This window comes from Sardina pilchardus, chromosome 7, assembly GCF_963854185.1.
Source record: "Sardina pilchardus chromosome 7, fSarPil1.1, whole genome shotgun sequence".
NCBI classification, from domain to species: Eukaryota; Metazoa; Chordata; class Actinopteri; order Clupeiformes; family Clupeidae; genus Sardina; species Sardina pilchardus.
In genome coordinates this window covers 17,250,228-17,272,727 of record NC_085000.1, presented here as the reverse complement: position 1 = coordinate 17,272,727, position 22,500 = coordinate 17,250,228, and the positions used below count along the sequence as shown (strand labels likewise).

Genomic DNA, 22,500 nt, shown 5'->3' with positions numbered 1-22,500 from the left:
CAAAAACATGTCCTGCACAGGGAATGTGTTGTTCTCTGTGACTTTGTGGGGAAGGAATATAAAAAATGGTGATTTTATGCTTCGGTGAAGCTGAAAGGTTCCGATCCATTAGTGGAACAAGGTCAGCTGCATTAGGCCTAGATCTCAACACAATAATCAAGACAGAGAAGGACCAGCCGCCAGCCATGCGGGCCTGAGCGCAGGCCTATAGCCAGAGCAAATGTAGACGGCATGGAGCGCCATCGCATCAAGGTATCTCTTAATGCCACAGACCCCCCTCTGATGAAAATTGAGAGAGAAGAAAAAGATTCACTCAGAGAAGAAGATGTGAGACACAGAGATAAAGACAAGTAGGGGAGAGAGGAGAGAGATTGACAGGGAGAGGGAGAGACAGTGAAACAGAGTGAAAGAAAGAAAGAGGACAAGAGTGCAGAAAGAAAAGCAGACAGCCAGTCAGAAAGAAAGAGACACAGAGAGAAAGAGCGAGAAGAGAGAGAGGAGAAGGTAATGGAAGAGAGGATAGAGGGAGAGAGAGGGGGAGAGAATGAATGCACTATCATGAGATAAAGGGATTTAGAAGCTACACTGTTCAGTTGCAGAAATGGGGGGAACTGCGTTTCTGAAAAAAAAAAGGTTCTAAGATAGGTGGCTTCAAAGGTTTGCAGATAACACTGTGTCACAGATAACAGTGCAGTCGTTGCTTATGGAGTTTTTTGTTGACATATCCAAAAACCCAAAGTCTTGCCGAGTGTGCAGATGACATTCATCTCACGGTGCTTCCGCCTTCTTCCCTCTCAGTGCAAAGCACTGCTCTTAGACAAACAGATAGAGAGGCTTTCTACATGCTCTACTACAGCTCAATTCTTAATAGATCTCCCTGCATGGGAATAAAAATCATTATAGAAACGGAAAAAGACACAGCAATATGGTTCGTCTACACAAACATTTCATAAACATTTCATTGGAGTGTAGCACACTATTACTGTAATGAATAATACAACTTAAGGATACATCTTACAACGTATTTGATGTGTCCCTGTCTCTGCTAACTTCCTTTTCTTGGAAACGTGAGCCATTTTGACGTTTTTACCATGCTCTACCATTAAACTCCATTACTTCATGCAGGTCTGGAACAGTGTGAGCCTGAGGACTTCAGAGGCGTATTAAACAGAGAAACATCAATTTACACATCTTGTCACATGCCCATATTTGGACACTGAAACACTAAAGGTGCCCACTTAGAGGTGAAGCATCTAATGTGAGTGACCAACACAAAGTGACCAAATGATGGGGTTGACATGTGGCTATTAAAAAAAAGTGGACCACATACATTACCAAGCTGGTATTTTCAGTTGAGCCTCAATAGGTTCATGGATAAAAAAAAAAAGCCATCTGACATTAGCAGTTGGCACTGAAATATATTAAACCAGGAGAACTAAAGCGCACACTGGGAGGGCAAAAAAGTGTTTACTGTTATATTCAATGGAAATAGAGAGAGAGAGAGAGAGAGAGAGAGAGAGAGAGAGAGAGAGAGAGAGAGAGATGGGTGGAGGGAAAGTGATGAAAAGCTTTTCTGCTCCGGTCTCTTCAGAAACTCTTGACAGAGGAGGGTAATTGCTCTCTGAGCAGTTGCCGCGGTGATTGACAAACACGCAGCTGCGGACCTGCGGGGAGATGCGACGCCCGCAAAGCTGCTTTCGCCGACCTCGGGGGGCGTTAAGGGCGAGCCGAGATAAGCGACTGGAAGGGGAAGGGGAAAAAAAAAAACGCTTCCAAGACACGCAACATCAGGGCACGGCCGAGCAAGATCCACTCTTATTGGGCTTGTCTCTTTCTGGGAAAGGTTCACAGCGTAACGGGGAGGAAGAATGCTCTCATCCACAAAACTTCAAGGAAAGCCTGACTTGCATTAGGGCTGGTCCTCACCAACTGGACAAGCAAACCACAACTAAATGGACTGCACACACTGTGATAGACCTCTGTGATTATTGCCACATAGACATCATGTCAGAGAGTTGGGGACAGGAGACAGGGTCTGTTTCTGTTTCTGTTTCAGTCTTAGCCAGATGGATTTCAAATATTAATCCCATTTTCCAATTAATCCAACTTTTTCAGTAACAGAAAATCAAACATGACCAGGACTTCCAGGACGATATCAGGTGACAGGTGTGACAGGTGAAGAGAAGAGAGTTGGGGATACGAGAGAGGGATGGAGACAGGTGAAAAGAAGAGAGTCGGAGACAAGAGACAGACAGAGACAAGTGCACGGTGAGACTGATAAAATGTTCAGGGTGTCAGACAGAGAGAAGATAAAGGGTAGTACTGTACCTCCCATGTGGGCAGGAGGGCCACACAGCAGAACCACTCCTTGGCCATCTCGGACTCGAACCGGACTCCTTTTCTGCGTCTTGAAGTTGTCCAAATCTGCCCAGACAAAAGAAAGGACGGAGAGCGACACTCAGTCAGACCACACCACACTGGATAGGAGGGAACGTTGGAGCTCGAGGTTCCACTACACATAACATGTTCCACTACACATAACCTCAGCTGCTTAACTGCTCTTCACACAACTTCTGTCCACTGACATGAACCAAAAGCCATCGGGTCTTTTACGAAAGAGACACGTGCTAAGGACTTTGCAGTATTCCCATTCTAATGAACCAAGACTTAAAGCTCAGGAGAGCTGAACTAAGACGTTTTCCAAATCAATAGCATTTGCGCTGATTTTGGCAACCTGATATATTAAAGAGAACTTTCAAAATCCCCCTGACAGGTTAAGTTTAAGAGTACCTCATTAATTCATGCCACAACAAGGACACCTGCTGAAACATTTAAAATGTTTAGCACTTCAGATCAATGCTACCCTTTCTGTTTCAGTCGATCTTAGCCAGAATGATTTCAAATATTAATCCTATTTTCCAATTAATCCCATTTTTTTCAGTAACAGAAAATCAAACATGACCAGGACTTCCGGGACGTAGTGACATCATGACAGTTGAGGAGGTCAACTAGGCTATTGCAGTTTAATTGGGGTGGTTAAAATGGCCATCTGTTACGTGGAGTTTCTGCCGGCTTTTATCTGACCTCAAAGTACAACTTCAACTTTGCATGATTCAGCACTCTATTGCTGTATTTAATTGATATGTAGAAATAGGGCAGAATGTAAACACACACACACACACACACACTCATATATACACACACACACACAGACTCACACACCTTGTAGGAGTTGTACTGTATGTACAAAGCATTTCAAGTATAAGTCACAGTTGAACGACTTTAATTGCTTTTACAGTTATCAGCAGGCCGCAGTGTTTCAGCCTGTGCTCTCATCGTGCCTTACAGCACTCAGCCTTTTATATATTACCACTGAGGTTGAAATTACATTTGTACAACAAAGAATACACTTGCGACTGCTGCAATAACTGGAAATAGATCAGACTGGGCGCTGGCTTTTCTTGATGTGGTAATGGATCTTCAGGAAAAGAGCGCTTCCCAACGCGCACGTCAGCGCGTATAAAAGATATCCTCTTCCACTGGGATTAATTGAACTGACACCCAATTGGCATCTTACCTAATGATTGTTTCTTAACCAGTCAGAATCAGCACTTCCCAATGAAAAACAGCCCATAATGTCAGATGGCTGATATATCTTAGTGGCCAGGCTATGGTAGTGTCTGTGTGTGTGTGTGTGTGTGTGTGTGTGTGTGTGTGTGTGTGTGTGGTTCGGGAGTGGGTCTTTTTTTTTCACTAGCGGATTTCTGCACAGCGATTCTCAAAGAGAAGAAACTGCTCTCTGAAACAAGACTGCTGATTGGTTCTGCCTCAGGGACCAATTTAAATGGAAAAATTATAGGGCTCACTGATTTATGAGTGTGGGGCTGAGGTCAGCTAATAAATGGGTTATTGCCAATGAGATAAGTCTATTAAGAAGATGGCTTCATTGATTTCCAAAAGCATAAATCTCTGTTTAACCCCTAGGTGAGACTCCGAGCTCTAAGGCCTATTAGGAGAACACATTTAGCCTGTACACCTGTTGGAACACGAATGCCAATATTTATAACTTCATTTTCCACAACAGGTAATCCAACCCTACACCTCGCTGAAGCGGAAACTGAAAACGAGAGCTGTGCTGGCTACAATTGCAGCTGTGTGTCAGCAGCTCGGTGTATGCAGTGAGCATTAAAATGCTCATTATTCCTCTGGCGCTATTAAATCCATTCTTTTAAATGGTGAGGCTATTGAACGCTAATCTCAGAGGGACAAAGAAATGTAGAGTAAATTACTCTGAGTAATGGTATTCTGAGAATTGCCAGAGAGTTAACCCTAGGATGCAATGCTGATAGTCTTGAACATCAGGCTGAAATATGCTATTGTCTCTGTTAGGAATGATGTTGTATTGTTTGTAATGCATGTACTGCAAGCTAGTTAGCTCAGAGGAGCATTGCAGTCCATAAATGTAGGAAATGGAACGGTATTGTTCCTAGCCTAATTTAACATTTCAGGTGGTAAATGTAGGCTGCAAGGACATACAGGGCAACTATTTCATGCTTCTAAATAAATGGGCTGGCTATTGTGATAAAGTATCGCCCTTCGGTTGCTGAGGCTATAATAAGCTTTAATAAGGCCCCAAAAACCACAACTACACTTATTAGTAGACTGCAGAGCTAAAAGCAGCAAAAATAACATCCCAGAAAGCGTACTCCAGTGCAGTTGTAATCATTAACCTACCTTCAAAGCAGATGTTGAAAGAGGAAATGTGCAATATCAATATTATTCAATTTGAGACTAATCAAAAAGCACATCTTATCATTATCAGCATTTGGTCAGCCAGAAAAAAAAGTATTTGCAACAAACAATATTAACAATGTCACTTTCAAACAGTTTCAAACTGTGTCTCCTAAAAAGCACAAATGAACAGCAGAAATGTAATTTCTTCAGGTCAAATGATTTCATCTAGATTTCAGTTGGACAGTCTACCTTGTTCTCTGTCCAGTATTCAGAATCCCATGATAAACAAGAACTTGTAAGTGTGCAATTACTCCTAAGTGCGGGGAACACAGATTCACCATCTCTTTCAGAAACTAGAGGGTTACCAGGTTCACAATCGTTAGCAAAGCAAACGCTACCTGTAGTCAGAAAATAAGCAATGAACATGTTTTCCACTGAAAATGACTGAACCTGAGCTATCTAAGCAGCTATTCAAATAGTTGCATAAACTCACACAAGAAACATTTCAGAAATGTTAAGTATGTCTGTGCATGTAAAATGGCAAGTTGCAATCAGACTCAGGCATCACTAATTGTTTGAGTAAGTTTGAATGGTTATTATTTTTGCTCTCCCGGGTGCCGGAGGCCCCTGAGTCTGTGAAGAGGAGAATAAACAGTTTAGTGTGTTGGTATTAAGAGGGCGGCATAGCGTGAAAAGACCCTCTCTGGGAGTCTCACATCTAATGCAGTTTATTTGTTTGACTTTTTATTCCACGGAAATACTGTATAAACCGCATACTCTATGCTGTTAAAGTGAGAAGTCCACACAGGCAAACTCTCTGTGCAAAGATCGTGTTTTATGAGTCGAGAGGAATGAAGACATGAAATGTAATCCCGCTCATGATTATTAACCTCAGAGCTGAAGAAAAAGAACAAAATCAATGTAGAACTCTCGAAAATATGAACATTCAATTTGTTCACTTAATAATAACTGAAATGAGTTACTGTTAGTTACTGCTAGAAATGAGTCTGCTGTTGCCAATCAACTGAAAATAGTCTGCAGTGCAGTCAAGTTGAGTGAGAGACGCAATATGACTCTGAACATTCACCCTACAGTACTTCATTATAGTCCTAGCCCTTGCTATGCCAGTGCACTCTTCTATTTATTTAAGACACAAAGCCCTCTCCTCTAGTGCACCTTAACATAGCATTGTGAGTGATGAAGCCATGCTTTTCAAGAACCCTCTAAAAATGTCATTACATACCATGTACCAAAACACAATCATAGCCGGTACAACTTGCACAACAGGAAAAGTGTACAGTACGCTTCATCAAGATGTGTGTTCTCTAAGACTGAGGCCCTGACCTTAGCTTTATGAACACCTTGTCCGACAAGCTCGACTACAGTTCCCCTCCTTGCAGCTCACCACATCTGGACTACAGAGCCCCGCACTCTTACCTGCCAAACTACAGTTCGCTACACCTTTACCTGCGTGTGAACCCACGGCTAGAGCAGAGAGTGCTTTGTCGGCAGCGTGGGAGTGTTTCACGCTTTGTTGCTCGTTCACGCCTGTTACTCAGCTGGAGGTATCAAACACTGCATGATAGCAGGGCATTAGCGCTTAGTGCTAACACTTAGCCATCCTCTACATGCAGCCATGAAACTTCACGGAGTAGAGCGCCCCGTACACTCCTTAGTTTGGACAAAAAAGCTACAGCACACTTGGTTTGCATAAAGTTTGTTTCACGGATACTTTCATGATGATGATTTTATTTTGCAAATTTGTGAATTTGATATGCGGTAGCCCAAAAAATCTAAATATGCGAAGAAGTCGGAAGACTTTTCAGTGATTCTGATTATGATAATCTGTATAATCACTGTATTGCGCAATGTTATGCTCTTCCCTCTTGCTACAGCCAAGCCCACTCAGTAGCACTACCATCTCCCCCATCTTGGATCACCTTGGTGTCAAATAGAACCACAAATGAAATTCCATCCCAGAGTCAACTACAATAGAACTCAATTTGCATCAGGTATCACAATAGGAAATTACCACAACAACCCCTTAAAGGAAGACATATTTCTGAGGGCAAGATCCAGCCAACCAACACATCCTTACCGGTTTACAAGCGGCTGAGGTCTTGCGTCTGAGCCGTGAGCCCGAGTGCGAGGGTGTGCAAGCCATTTTAAGTGCTCTCAGAGCCATGAAATTGGAAGTGAATTTGCATGGCGGCATGCCTGTGTGCTGTCTGATGGCGAGAGAGTGAGACACTGATAGGCTGCTGCACATGCACACACACACAGACATGCACACACACACACACACACACACACACACACACACACACACACACACACAGACATGCACACACACACACACACACAAACACACACACACACATACACACTCTCTCTCGCTCTCTCTCTCTCTCTCTCACACATACACACACACACACACTCTCTCTCTCGCTCTCTCTCTCTCTCACACACACACTCTCTCTCTATCTCTCTCTCTCACACACACACACACACACACACACACACACACACACACACACACACAGAAAGAGTGGTGCAGAGAAGGCGCACACCACTGATGTATAATGAGTGTGGGGGAGAGGCAAGCTCCTGAGCTCCTGAGCCTGGTCGGAAATGGCAGCTAGCTGCTTAATAACAACCATTAGGACTGGGATGGATGCAGAGAGAGACGGAACAAACCAAAGACTAATCATCTTAACATCAGGCTGGACTCAAGCCCACATAGCTCTCTCGTGCTGATTCCTTCCTTGACAGACGTGTGTGTTTTTCCTGATCACAGATGTAACTTTAAAAGGTTATTGCCATTAGTCATCATTTACCGTACAGGATGAATTTAGAGCACTGCCCATGCTTGCTTCCTTCAGAGAGATAAAACATCTTCACTGACATCTCCAACAACATGCGTCCGTCCATCATAGAGTATAAAATGTGAACAGATGGCATAGATTGGTTTAAAGTGGAGCGTTAATTGCTTCTGTAGTGATTAGTGACCGACGGGGAGATGTTTCTGTGAGATACTGCATTTCATGACTAGTCCTGTGACAAGCAGTCGCATAAACCATCTCTGAGGGTCAGGCTACAGCAAGACACAACACTCTCAGCATAAACAATTTGACATTTGTGGGCCATTCTCACACGGATGCAAAATAAATTCTTGTGATTTTTTTCTCCTCTACCCCCGACCCCTCTGTTCTCTCCTTCTGAAGTGAACGAGACGCTGAATTCCTACAGGTGACGAGTGTCTCTTCCTTTCGTCTGTCGCTGCACGAGATGCTCGTGGTGGAGAAGAGCGAGCCGTTTTCAGAGAGCCGCGCGCGGGCCGACGCGAAAAACGCCGAAGCGCTGAAAAAACTCCTCTTCGGAGAGGTATGAGAGGGATCAGACTCATATAATGGCAAAGTAATTACCGAGATAAGATTGAAATGCCACAGCGGCGCTAGCGAGAGGAAATGCTAATCATGCCTAATTATAAGATTCACAGAGACCTCAAATGAAACAGCTGATAAGGGATAGGAAGCTCTCTACGCCACAACCGATAGATAGAGCCTCTCCTGCTTTTGCAGTGTGCTGCAGATTGCTGCATTCTCCTCCTCATAATACTTGGTGTGTGAAAAAAAACTCTTGGGAAGTCATCTACACTATGGGCATAACCATAGCAGTACTAATAGACTCCATTCCTTCAGCAAAGAGGTAAACGCTCTCCACGCATGCATTTTTGTATATGAGAGAGAGAGCAGAGGGAGAGAGAGGTAGGGAGAGAGAGAGAGGGAGAGAGAGGGGAGAAAGAAAGAGAGGGAGAGAGAGGTAGGGAGAGAGAGAGAGAGAGAGAGAGGGGAGAAAGAAAGAGAGGGAGAGAGAGGTAGGGAGAGAGAGAGAGAGAGGAGGGGGAGAGAGAAACTAGAGTGAGAGAGAGTGAGAGAAAGAGAGGAAGAGAGAGAGAGAGAGAGGGAGAGGGAGAGAGAGATGGTCTACTGATATACTGTAATGATGTCAACTGAGAATAACAAATACACACTGCACCATAGAAAAGACGCCAGCTGCAACTCCATATAAACACGGGATGATCTAAGTGCGTTGCATCATGGACACACAGTGTTGAGGGACAGCAGAATGTTCCTGGAACAGAACTGTCTGTGTGTGTGTGTGTGTCTGCGAGCCCCACGGAGCCGTGCAAAAAGGCCCAGCGCTATGGGCTCTGAGCGAGCGAGAGCAGGAACAACAGTGTGTGATAATAATGAGCTCTGTCTTCACGTCCTACAGGAGAACAGCTTGGCTGCCGCGTTAGACAAGTTCACACCTCACAGGACTCAGCACAAAGCTCAGCTCGCACAGATTCAAATGAACAAGTTTGTGTTGTAGGCCCACTGTAGTTCGCGATTTCTAGCGGAACTCGTTCAAGTTCCAGTTCTTTTTTTTTCCTCATTAAAAGGACCAACTCAAAGGACCAAGTTGCCGCCATCTTGTGAGGAGAAAGTCTGTAAGTCGATTAAACTCCTCCTTTTGCCTCCATTGAGTAGCTTGTACCGCATCCGGTAAACGACTCCTCCGCGCAAGATGACGGTGACCGGAGGAAGAGCAGGTCATGATTTTATACCCTTTCTTTACAATTGCATAATCCATAGTATCGTAGGCGTTTAATGATTTTCAATCCTAGTGAACGGCTTTAAAGCAACACCATGGAGTTTTTCAACCTTTTGGGGTTCAGGTACGAACCGGTACGAACCAAAGAACTACAAAATTCGACTGCTTTACGGCATATAGGGCACACTTCCCCCACCACTTCCTCAAATTCTGTGCGAGCGTTGAATAGACAGTTGATGCCTTATAAACATGAGCTACGTGATCTTTTGGCGTTTGAAAAAAATAAAACCCATGAAATTATATTCATATGATGATATGCTGAAATGCATGCTATGGGCTAGGCTACCTGGAATAGCTATAGCCTACATTTCACACGCAACACAGGCAGTCCGAGTTTGCCCAAGACGTGAGAACTCCTCCTGCAGAAATCGGCTTATCAACAAAAGCACGTGTATCCTAGCTCTGTCATCTAGTCACTAGATTCTAGTGTCATCATGCTGCCAACCAAACTGCACGGGAGCTGGTTATGTGTGCTAGTTATAGCTCAACGTGTAAATCTACCGCCTATAGGCGACCAAACAATTATCTTGAAAAACAAAGTTATCACGTGTAAGATTCTATCATCATATTATAAGAGCTCTGCCTCTCCAAACATTTTGGGCGTGCAAATATATGCCACTATGGACGTGAATACCATAGAATACAATATCTGGTGACCATCGATTTTTTTTTTTTACAAAGACACTAAAAATGACCACCCTACATTACGCTACGCTATTGCTCATAAATATCGTAATCGTTTTTTTTTTTTTTAATAAGTAGGCCTAATTGACCAACAATGACCAACATCATCCCAATACCGAGAACGTGCACAGACCTGAGCTGAAAGCCTAGTTTTACAAATGTATCACATAACTGCATCGTAGTAGGCTACCACATAATTTAATATTTAATGTGCAGCCTCAAGTCTAGCCTATACTGTACGCTATGTCTAACTTGCTTCTGGTGTAACCGTGACAGATTTTACGACATATATAAGAAATGACCGTTTCCCAACTGTAGGGGGACCCCGAGAGCAAAACTTACATGGTGTTGCTTTAAAAAGTGATTTATTTTGACATAGTCAACTTGCCCCCAAGGCTATGGTACACTATATGCTATTCAGTTGTAAATGCTCATTCCAGTCTAACTGAAAACTACACCGAAATGTACAGTACAGTTGCCATTTGAGCTAATGTAATTAACTAACAGCAAAGACTGCAATTAATCGTGCAGCTCCCAACTCTGTCCCCCATGGTAACTGTTGTCACATCACATCTATGATTTTTATATTCACATCACCCTCCTTGCCTGTGCCAGAAAGCGAAGCTCACCTAACAGGCGTGCTGCTGTGCATTAGGCATGGTTACCAATTAGAAATGGTCCTACCTAAAGCAACATTTGGAACACCGAAGCTAGCAATAGCATACAGCGCTAAAGGTAACAGATCCAGAACCTTCTTAAAGCAGCACCAAAGATCGTATAGTTACTAAGATGAATCATAAAGGGATTTTTCAATGGAATGAAATGGCACCACTTCCGCCTCCTAAAGGGGCCTGATCAGTGATGAGATAATCGGTTTAGAACGTAGTGGTGGGGGAAAAAATCGATTCTGTTCAGTATCGCGATATTTTGTGCATGCAATTATATCGATACTAGTAGCTCAAAGTATCGCAATACTTAATTATAGAATTTAATGATCTATTTTACCTTTATTTGAGTCCCCAAGGGCAATTTCAAGATATTACACTCACAAGGTGGCGCTTGTTGTGGCGTTTTATTGTGCATTCAACAGCAATTTCAAATAAAAATGGCTTCACAATCACAACCTGTTATAGACGACTCTCCATCACTTTGAAAGTGTGGGTGTATTTCGGTTTTCAACAAAAAGCAAATAGTAAGGACCTTGATATGCACCACGCCATGACAAAGTGAGTTGAACAGTGTTATTTTCCTTATTTTTTGTAATGCCTTTGAATAATATGAGAGACATGAATAGCAATATATCGCAGAATCGAATCGCAATACTTGTTGTATCGCAATATGTTTAGAATCGCAATAATATCGAATGTTGGCCCAAATATCGCAATAGTATCGAATTGTCATTCTTTTGCCAATTCCCACCCCTATTAGAACGGTGTAGAAGCAGTGTGCCATTGATAACAGGTGGCCTGCGCTATTAACGGAGACAAGGACAGATCGTGAACAAAGTTATTTTTCTATGTATTTATCTCGCTAGAAAATACGATTTCGATGTGGAAATGTTAGAAAGACGTGTGCCTTGTAGAATATGTAGAATAAGAGAACGTTGCTCTCAGTAATTGCATATAGAGGGCCACTCAGACAATGACAGAGGTGCCAGGTTATGTGCCATCAAAATGATTTTGGAAATGTTATGTTAAAGCAAAAAAATACCCAACCTCTTAATGGTGCCGTTAAAGGACAAACTGCTGCATCTGCCCACTAGTCACAAAATACAAAGTGATGTTTCTGAATGACATACAAATACAAACAAATTAAAAGGAGCGCCAAAGGGAAATAGGAGATATAGTGAAAACATTGTGGGAAAAAGCTTTTTGCTAAGGTGCTAAAAAGATAAGCGTAATTGTAAGATGTCAAATTATACTGCGAGAGTACTCTGAGAGTACTTATTCAATTATCTGTTGGTTGGGTGTTACTACTCGTGAGCCTAGTTCAAGTCTCAAAAATCGGATTCTATTGGCCAGTCCTACTAGCCTGGCACCGCCTGACTAAGTACTTCTGCTCAATTTCATTTCTCTTCATTCTCCGTCTGGTTTGGCTTGATCCAGCTTTGTTTACTCCGGCAAGTCCATCTCCGCCCAATCAGCGAGCAGCGGGCGTTCCCAAGAGCGATTACTTTTCAGTTTCAAGCCTATCGTTATCGTTGTGTCCCCCGTGGTTATCATACGTCATTACCAAACGTTAGCGATTGAACTCCAATAAATTCAAACTTTAGACAAGCATCCACAAACCAGGAAATAAACGTTTGCCAATGGATCTAGGCCAGACTCTCTAAAAAAGAAGAGAAGAAGAGTGTCTGGTCTCCAGACTACAGTCCTACACCATCAATAGAAAAAACATTTTGCATGCACAAACGAAGTCTACAGTAGATCAGCATATCAGTATATCAGATATGACAGGAGTTCTCCTGTCATATGCGTGGCTAATGAAAGGCAATAGAACCCAGGACACGTGGAGAAGCGATCCGAGAAACGTGTCGTTGTGACTCCCCTCAGAGGCCTGCGTGTCATTTATAAACGACAGGACACAGGCTTTAATAACACCAGTCACTCTCTGAATTATCCCCTGACCCTCTGCCACTCAATCACTCCCGCACTCTTAATTAAGTTACACCAAGACTAATAAATAAGACCGGGGGGGGGGCTGAAGAACGTGGAGCGGGAAAACGCTAGTGCCAGTCTCTTCATCTCTCTCTCTCTCTCTCTCTCTCTCTCTCTCTCTCTCTCTCTCTCTCTCTCTCTCTCTCTCTCTCTCTCTCTCTCTCTCTCCACTCCACCTGCCATCCACCTCTCCACTCGTCTTCTGGCGCCATGCTGAGGTCTCGGGTCAGAAGAGCACGACCGGTGAGAGCAATCAGTGTGACTTACAGCAGGGGTTGGAGAGGGGGGGTGGGGGGTGGGGTCTGGGGGGGTCAGGGGGGTAATCCCTGGCTGGAGCCAGCTCCACTTCACTGGGCTGAGTGAGCAGGTGCTTCCCCTTGGACGCAAACGCTGGGGCAGGAATGGAGACGCACACACACAGTACACACTCACACACACGCACGCACGCACACACACACACACACCTCACCGCCTGTCGGCTGGTGTGGGGAAAAACAGACATCAGGATTCAATCGGTCCGGCCAGTCAGTCACGGGCTGTCAATGCTGTCGTTTGGGGTGGGCGGCCGTCGAAGAGGAGCCGTCCACTCCGGGTTCACCTTGCCATCAGAGATGGCGAGGAATGCGGCTCGTAAAGATGACGGATGGACGCCGTAAAGCATTAGTTATACCACAATCCGCCAAGGTCTCATACACACACGTACTGTATAGCCGCTCTGAGGCCCGTCTGTGGTTGCATCTATGGATCATTCCAAGCCCAAGCCCAGCCACATCACTCACCAAAGCCATGATCCACACAACCCCACCACAGTTCCCTCCAAACCATACATATCTCTCTCTTTAGATTGGGGAATTGGAACCTGTAGGCAAAAAGATTCACCGGCACTATGTACACGGGCTTCTTTTGGACAGGATAAAAATCATCCTCCACACACACATACGTATAGCACCCCCAGACACAGACAGACAGATAGGCAAGCACACGCAAACACATTTCCCTGATTGGGAATAACCTTTAAGAAAAATAGACTCACCGGCAATGTGTAGACTGAGGGTAAAAAACACTGCACCGCCTTGCCGCACACACACACACACACACACACACACACACACACACACACACACACACACACACACACACACACGCAGGCGCGCACACACACACACGCAAGGATTATGTTAACCTTTAGGAAAGACGGACTCACAGGCAATATGCAGACTGGCCTCTCTGCTCAGAATGGTCCCTAAGGAGTTGGATGCCAGGCATTGGTAAATCCCCACGTCCTCCTCCTTATTGAGATGGCTGATCTGCAGGTTTCCTCCAGAGAAGCTATAGCGAGATCCCAACCGGGGCACGATGAAGGAGTCATTGAGCCTCCACCTGCAGAGAGGAAGCACAGGATTGGATATCTGAAGGGGGAAATGTAATGCACGATAACAGACAATATTTCAGGGCACAATAACGTTTTCTTATCTTCTTCTGTCGACATCCAAAAATATCAGACAGACTTTTTAAAACATTCAAATAGCACCACCCGTTTTGGAGCTGTGTCACCATGTGGAGAGACCTTGTCGAACATATGAACAAATTATGTCTGAGACACCTGCATTGCGACCCAAAAATGTTTCCCCGGGTCATAATCTTTTCAATATTTGGACACAGAGAGATGCCAAGCTTGGTTTCATCAAACAGACAGACAACCCACGCGGTCACTTGGCATAATCAAATGCTTTCATCACCATCAACCTCTAATTGCAGGAGAAAAATCAAGGTGCTTTATCACCGAGAAACACAAATCAAAACAAATGGGTGAGCCTGGGGTACGCGGGAGCAGACAAAAGTGATTATTATTGATGTAAGAGGCAATTACAGCGGAGCATTACTCATTCGTGATGCTAACGCACGCTCCTCTCGCTACAGGCGACCCTCGCCAGGGGGGTTGGGTTGGGTGGGGGGGTGGGGGGGTGGGGGGGTGGAGGGGTGGGGAGGGGGGACCCGGCGTAAATCAGGGAAGATTAATACTGACATTAAATTCAGAAGCTGTGAACCAATCAGCGGCTCCATGATCCAACAGACAAGCTGAGCTGCCATTCACCTCGCCTCCAGCAGAGTTTCACAAAAAAGAGCTAAGGTGTAGCCCAGCAGCCAGCATACAACACCACCTGCTGCCGTGTCTCGAAGCTAACACATACTCGCGATCAACTTGTCGCGATAAACTTGTCTCGATGTGAGTGATATAGAGTCAGATGCTCAATTTTAATGCATTCTGTAATTATTACAGATGGACATAGAGAGGGGATAATGAATGTGTTTTATTCAAAGCGTTCAATAAAACATCAGAGGACTAACCCTTCTTCACTTGTGGGTATAGAGAATAGCATTGCAAAATGGGTTCATTTTCCTGGATAAGACTGCTGATGGTGTTTTAACATTTCATGTGTTCTAAACCCCGTACAAAATCCACCGAAATGTGATTCAAGGCCCATTAGCAATTATCTCCCAACGTTGGCTTAGTGTGTCTCTCTCTATTTTGCCTTTTTCTCTCTTTGAGTGGGCTTTTCATCTTTTGAGCAAAGTGAGTGATTCTCGTGATTCTCCCCAAGCCCCCCAATTCCCATTTCTTCTCCATCTACATGGCTGGGTGGTGATGAGGAGAAGCAAGATCGAGACCGCGACGGAGAGAGAGAGAGAGAGAGAGAGAGAGAGAGAGAGAGAGAGAGAGAGAGAGAGAGAGAGTAGGAAGGAGGGAGAGCTGGAAGAGGGAGAGAGAGAGAGAGAGAGAGAGAGAGAGAGAGAGAGAGAGCTGATCTGCTGAAGCCAAGCTCAGTGGCAGGCTACCTGATTAGATTGATTTAGTGATTTGGAGCTGCAGCTGGAATGGGTCGGAGCTCGCCAGACGAGACAAATCAAGGGCCCGCGCTGACAACTCAGAGAGCCTCTCCGTAATGGCAGTCGTTGGAGAGGGGTGGGGTGATGGGGGTGGTGAGGGGCCGTCCTAGATAAATTAATTTGTCCTTGGCTTCTCGAAATAGACTCCCCCTCTCTCGACAGAGAGCTCGCGACGTGGGTCGGAAACTGTGAGAAAACTTCCAAGGTCTCCAAACTTTGCTCCGAGTCGACACGGCAGCGCCGGAAAATGCTGGGAGGACACTCCCTCCCTCTGCTCATTTAGCATTCTGTTGAAATTAAAGCACTTTGTACTGAGCTGACAAAAACCCGGAGCAGAGCAGAGCGCTCCCCTTCCCACAGGTCATGTTCCTGCGCTACTTTACCCGACTCCTCAACACTGACACTTTAACAGCAAAGGATATTTAGCATTATCATATTCCTATTTTTCTCTTTTCAAGTCTGCATGAATGTGTGTGTGTGTGTCTGACTGAGGGACGTCCAAATTGACTTGGTTGAGAACATTCGTTCAAATTAGCAACCAATTAGGCACAAATGCTGCCTTTCCAAGATACATTAATCATAATGACAGTCGGTGGAGCTTCTTCAGAGTATCCATGGAAATCTTGTGATTCTGTGCCTGACCTGAACCTCATGGACAGTTCAAAACTGGCATTATAGTTGTTTGAAGTAGATTTGTTTTCTTTTATCCTATTTTGTAGCTCAATTTCTCATTAAAATATCAATTCTAATTATACTGAATCAGTTTATTTTTAAGTTCTGTTCTTCACTTCAAAGGCCGAGCATCTTTGCCATGGTGCATAACCTCAATTAAATCAGAACCTTGGTTTAAAACTATTCAAAAACCTGCATCTTCTGAGAAAGGACTGATTTTTTTTTGGAAGACAGAGAAACACTGGAGCATCTGAGAATCTATCCACATAAAAAATAAATGATAACCGTCAAAAAGCAGTTTTCCGTTTAGATACCATACATTTCTTATTTTGTAACATGTTGACATTGGAGTGTCAAACTTTCTTTGACAGTTTTGACTGACAAACGTAAAGACTTCATACAAGTTGAGATTTGCAAGAGGACTAACAGACTGGGACTTGGCTTCTTGCTTCACCTTGCATCTTCGCAGTCTGTGATCAGAATGGGAAACACAGTGCCTGAGGCTAGGGCAGAGAATTGAATGGATAAAAGCAGTATACTCTTCCATCCCATTTCATCCACAGAGGGGGATTCACAAAGCTGTTGTCTTTTATTGTTTGTTTGTCTGTTTGTTTGTTTGTGTGTGTGTGTGTGTGTGTGTGTGTGTGTGTGTGTGTGTGTGTGTGTGTGAGAGAGAGAGAGAGAGAAGATTGAACCTGTAAGAGGGTGGTGGGTATCCCTGGGCTTCACAGCTGAACGTCACTTCTCGTCTCGTTTCGGAGGAGTGCATGGGGAAAACGATACTGCCAGGCTGCTTCACGAATACGGGCCGGAGCGGCATGGTACTCTCTGTTTGAAGAAGGAGAGAGAGAGAGAGAGAGAGAGAGAGATGGGGAGTGGGGATGAGAGGGAATGGGAGATGGAGAGGGATGAGGTGAGAGCGAGCAGGGGAGAGGATAGGAGAAAAAGATAGCACAGAGAGGAGGAAAGGGAGAAAAATGAGAGAGTGCAAGGAAAAAGAAAAAAGAAAGCAAGAAAGAGTGAAGCTCAATATGCAACAGCATGACAGAGATGGATACAGATCTCACCTTACTCTAGAATACTGATCTCACCATATTCTAGAACACTGATCCCAACAGAATAGACCGGTTACAGCCCCCTAACAACCGTCGTCAAGAACGAACTCAGAGGACAAGCGAACTCAGAGCCACACGGACACGCACGGTCCGTGCGGCACGGACAGCACAAAGCAAGCGTGCTGAACTTAGTTGATGAAACTAATCGACTGATCATACGGGTCTAGGGACCACTTTTGATCAGGTCGGCTAAAGTAAGCACTATTGTAGGCTATGACTAATGGCTAATAGTGTTCTCATTTTAATCTAAACCAGTCCGATCCTATGCTCTACTGGGACGGGGAGCACTGTGCACACCGGACCCCACCCCCACCCCCAAAAAAAACAGACTTGCATGCACGACCATCATAGCACCCAAACTCATAAAGCGGTCAACCAAACAGCTGAGTGTGTAGGCCAGCAGAAACGACCAATTCAAAAATAATGTGACATAAACAAGCAATCATGCCACAGCGGGCTATTGTAAAGTCATCCTTATCTTACCTTAAACCTGAAGCGTCTGTGTTAGCACTTGTGGTGGATGCGCTAGCATCATTGCTATCAGCCTCAGTATTCTGCCCGAACATTAATCCAGAAATCGTAGGCTTATTTGCGATTTTTTGTATTATCTACCTTTCGTTTCGTGTTCTCTGTTTGTGTGTGGCTACCAGATTTGTATTTGGTATTGTATTATTTGATGAGGTGTAGAATAGTGTTTACTTTAGCCTACCTGATCAAAAGTGGTCACTAGACCCGTATGATCAGTCGATGAGTTTAATCAACTAAGTTCAGCACGCTTGCGTTGTGCTGTCCGTGCCGCACAGACCGTGCGTGTCCGTGCGGCTCTGAGTTCGCTTGTCCTCTGAGTTCGTTCTTGACGACGGTTGTTAGGGGGCTGTAACCGGTCTATAGCCTACTGAGGTGCGTTTAAATTTGCAAAGATAGGTGAATGTTTGCGAACGTTTGCCAACAGTAATAGAGCTCCACAGTCCCGCCCTTCCTCCGAGAGAGGTGCTTGTCCGGAAGTAAATTTCTCATTCATTTCTCCCATTGACTTCTGGAAAAATTCGGATATAAAGAGTTTTAGACCATGCCTTAGGCTAACCAGCTACGATGTGACTCATAAGCATATAACTTATAATTTCGAGTGAAAAAATGAACAGAAAATGTGAAAAAAGCGAAAGGTACAAGACGTGTACATATCTTAAATTCCGAGATAGAGAACTCAAATCCCATGATGCTTTGCAAACGTACACACATTTCCAACATTTGCAGCCTAACGATAGTATAACATGGCTCCATATTAATCTGAGAAAAGAAGATGATTACTTCCTACCGTTTCCATTGAGTAAATTCAACCTTCAAGATGAGAAAACCGCTCTTTTTCGGAAGACCACACATCGGTCCTGACAGCCCTGCAGCCATTTTAAGTTTTGAAGTTCCAGCGAGACATAGCTGGACGATAGGCGCGGGAAAAGTTGAGTACAGTTTGTTTGGGATTGCCATGGCAACGGTGATCTCTACCAATCAAAGGCTCTGCTTTCACCAGTTTTACACGTTAGGGTGTCGGGTAGTGTAGTACTCTCTCGTTAAATCGTGAATAAAGCATTGTTTTCTCAAAACAAGGTTCATGCCCCCATTAACTTTTGACATCTATATGAGCAAGTATAATCGCTTAGTCACATCGTAGCTGGTTTTAAGTCTACCATGGACGGTTACGATGTTGTGGCTTATTCTCCAATAGGGCTCGGGATCATGACGTCGAAAACTTCGCGGGCGCAGCCATATTGGCAGCTTCACTCCTAAGTTTACTATGGATTACTATGGATTTACTCCCGCCTATATTAGTGTGTTCCTGTTACTTAGTTTTTGCCTTCTTGGTCGTATGTTGCTGTGTAGTGGGGTGTAACAGCACCACCCATGATCGCAAGAGGAAAAGAATCGCTAATACTACATTTCTGCTTCTTGTCTTCTGCATCTGAATGAATGGATATTACGCTCGGTGCGCTACCAATATGGCGGCTATTCCTAGAATGCAAGGCTTGTTCCCGAGCCCTATTGTCAATGGAGAAATTGTATTGGATTTTTTCTTCCGGACAAGGCTGTGGGCGGGACTGTGGAGCTCTATTCGTTAGCCTTGAGTTTTCGGCGAACGTTTGAGAACAATTGCAAAAAGTCTCTGCAAACACATACAGTGGAACTGGGTGTGAGTTTGATGAAGGCAACATTGCAATTACCGTGAGAATGGAATGTTGGCACCAAATCGTTCAAATTTAACTGCTCAAAGAAAATATGTTCTCTACGAACGTTTGCCACTGTTTGCGAAAATTGAATGCACCTCTGATCTCACTTTACTCTAGAATACTGATCTCAACTTATTCTAAATTTCCTCTTCAAAACGAAAACAACAAAACATGTCTGTGATACTGCTCTTCATTCACGACTATATCTCCACATTTTCAGCTGTCACACTGCAAGATGAAAGAAAATATAGGCCTACACAAATTTCTTATCCAGAAACGAACATTTGATTATTATAGATTCATTATAGACTTTATGACTACATAAGTGCTGTATTTAAAATCCACATATGCCTGTGAGAAAGACTTCAAGTAGTAATGCACTTGGTGGTTTTAGCTCTTAGTACAGTATATACAGTATACACATACTCGTTTTCTCTCATTGTGTATGGGACTATATGGGTGATGTAAAGCATAATATATCAGGTTTAATATGAAACTAACGTACTCATGAGGTCTCTTTGGCGCGATGAAACAGACCTACTCTGAGTCCAGCACAATAATTCACATGCAAAATGGCCCATGGTTAAAGGGAAATGTGGGAACTGCCATGCATTCTAAGTTAACGCACACAGGCATGCAAATAGAGGGCTTGCTGAAAAAAGGGCTTCTAAGCACAGCTTGAGACCTCCATCATAGTGCACTGCTGTCAAACGCTGTTCAATTTAAACAGGTTAGAAAGGCAAAAACGTCCTTGATTGAATTCAGAACTTATTTCTTTTATTTTTTCTCTCCGATGCAGCGGCAGCAGTCATGTTTTTTTTATTGAGTTCTTGTATCTGGACGTTCGGAGCTAATACCCCTCACACGGCTCGGCGGGGCTCGGCTCACGGGCGCGCGGTTCGCACTCCAGAGCAGAATTTCCATTTCATTAATCCTGGAAATAGAGCTGGGCCCGTGGAAAAAGCGGGTCTCGGCGGGAACGGCGGGAACAGAGCCGAGCGGGAGAGGATGTCTGCATGTAAAAATACCTCCTCATGAGAAGAGCGGCAAATTGAGCTACCTGAGAAAAAGTCGCCACACAGGTGGGGGTGGGGGGAGGAGAGGGGTGTGCGTGCGTGGGGGGTATACTCTTGCTGATACACATAGCTATATCTGTGCTTGTCTTAGCCCTCAAGAAGAGTTGTGACGCCTATTCCACATTAACAACACTGTATAAGAGTTTACACAGCATTGCTCTTATTGATGATTGATGATTCTCTTTAAATAGTTCCTGCTGCATCAGTGTATTCACTAACCTCCAACCTGCACTTAACTATTAATCCATGTGTGTAGTCTAACGCTGACTGGCACGCCAGAATAATGAGCATGAACTTCCTGCTCCACAAGTCCTTCTAGGCCATGGCCTTCTGCGTGGCCCTGTGTGCTTCACATTATTGGGTCATGGGTTGGCTGCAGTGTGGATGAGTTAAATTGGCAGGAACAAGCTCGCCAGGGTGAGAGATTCTGCTAAGACAACATGCGGTCTCTCTTGAGGAAACGCACAATGGGAGCAGGGGCTCCACAGGCAATGCCTCAGGTTCTAGAGCAGTCTGACGCAAAGCCCTGAAACCCACCGCTCCTCGTTAGCACCGGGTAAACACCTCATGAAACCAGCTGAACAATGGAGGAGAACTTCTAGCTCTTTACTCCGTTTCTCTGTCGGCCAAAACCTCTTACAGGGGAGCTACACCAGGCGCGTAACTGAGGCTTTCCGTTCGCGACGCGTAAAATCCATATTAGAAGGCTGGTCTATTTTTTTTTTTTACGTACGCGCCACTGTCGCGTCTGGTGTGTCTGTAACAGGGGAGCTACACCAGGCGCGTAACTGAAGCGTTCCGTTCGCAACACGTATGTTGCAGCAGTTAATAATCACTGTAATGAATGGAAGTAGCTACACCAGACGCGACAGTGACCCGTATATTCGAAAAAAATAGACCAGTCTTCTAAAATGGATTTTACGCGTCGCAAACGGAATGCTTCAGTTACGCGCCTGGTGTAGCTCCCCTGTTGGACTAACTATGTAGGCTCTTTTTGGCTTAAACATTCAAAACGTGAATAGATATAAGAAGACAATGTGAAAAATGAACCATTTTGACACATTGTCAAAATTGTGCTGTGCATTCCCTGTGTCGCACATACTAAAGCTAGCATTCCTTCCAGCTAGCTTTGGATAATAATCTCAAGTAATTCCACTTTGCACCACAAGAGGTGCTGTATCAAATAAATGAAAGTGCGCAATGGACGAATGCCATCACGGATGTAACCATGTGTTCAATACAACTTGGACACTAAACATATTCTCGTTTGCAGTTAATCAAATTCCGATCTATTGGGCCTAATCGCATATTGGAATGTCCATCCCTAAATAGGAAATGTAAGAGGTCCACTCTGATTATACTGACTAATTAATCGAGTTGCAAACTCGCTGTATGCTAGAGCCAGTCAAAGATTTCCTGCAAGGGCAGACGGACCATCAGACAGACAGACAGATGAAAACTGATGTCTCTGTGGAAGAAGCATGGATTTTGAACACTAACAGGGAGTTTACAACAAGGCTAACAGGGATTTCACAACAAGGAGAGACTGTGTGTGTGTGAGAGAGAGAGAGAGTGTGTAAGAGAGAGAGAGAGAAAGAGAGGAAGAGGCGAACGTCATTATGAAAGTGGCGTCTGAAAGCAGCGGCGGCCTATATCTCTCACCTGCTGCACCCTGATACGTGAGGCACGGCTCCGCAGACACACACAATACAGCCCCCACTACACACACAGCGCTCCACAGGACCTGAGCCCGGGCACACCAGCATGGTGCCGAGAGAGAGAGAGAGAGAGG

General features: G+C 44.4%; 1 protein-coding gene across 1 annotated transcript in view; it reads right to left on the bottom strand.

The window, feature by feature from the left end:
- Positions 1–22,500, bottom strand: part of cntn3a.1 (contactin 3a, tandem duplicate 1) — a 66,749-nt gene that overhangs the window by 39,046 nt on the left and 5,203 nt on the right. Inside the window, exons 2-4 of the mRNA XM_062540963.1 lie at positions 16,991–17,123; positions 13,939–14,114; positions 2,329–2,424 (exon numbers count right to left, since the gene is read on the bottom strand). Coding sequence (XP_062396947.1) covers positions 2,329–2,424; positions 13,939–14,114; positions 16,991–17,123 — 405 coding nt within the window. The remainder of the gene's footprint in view (positions 1–2,328; positions 2,425–13,938; positions 14,115–16,990; positions 17,124–22,500) is intronic.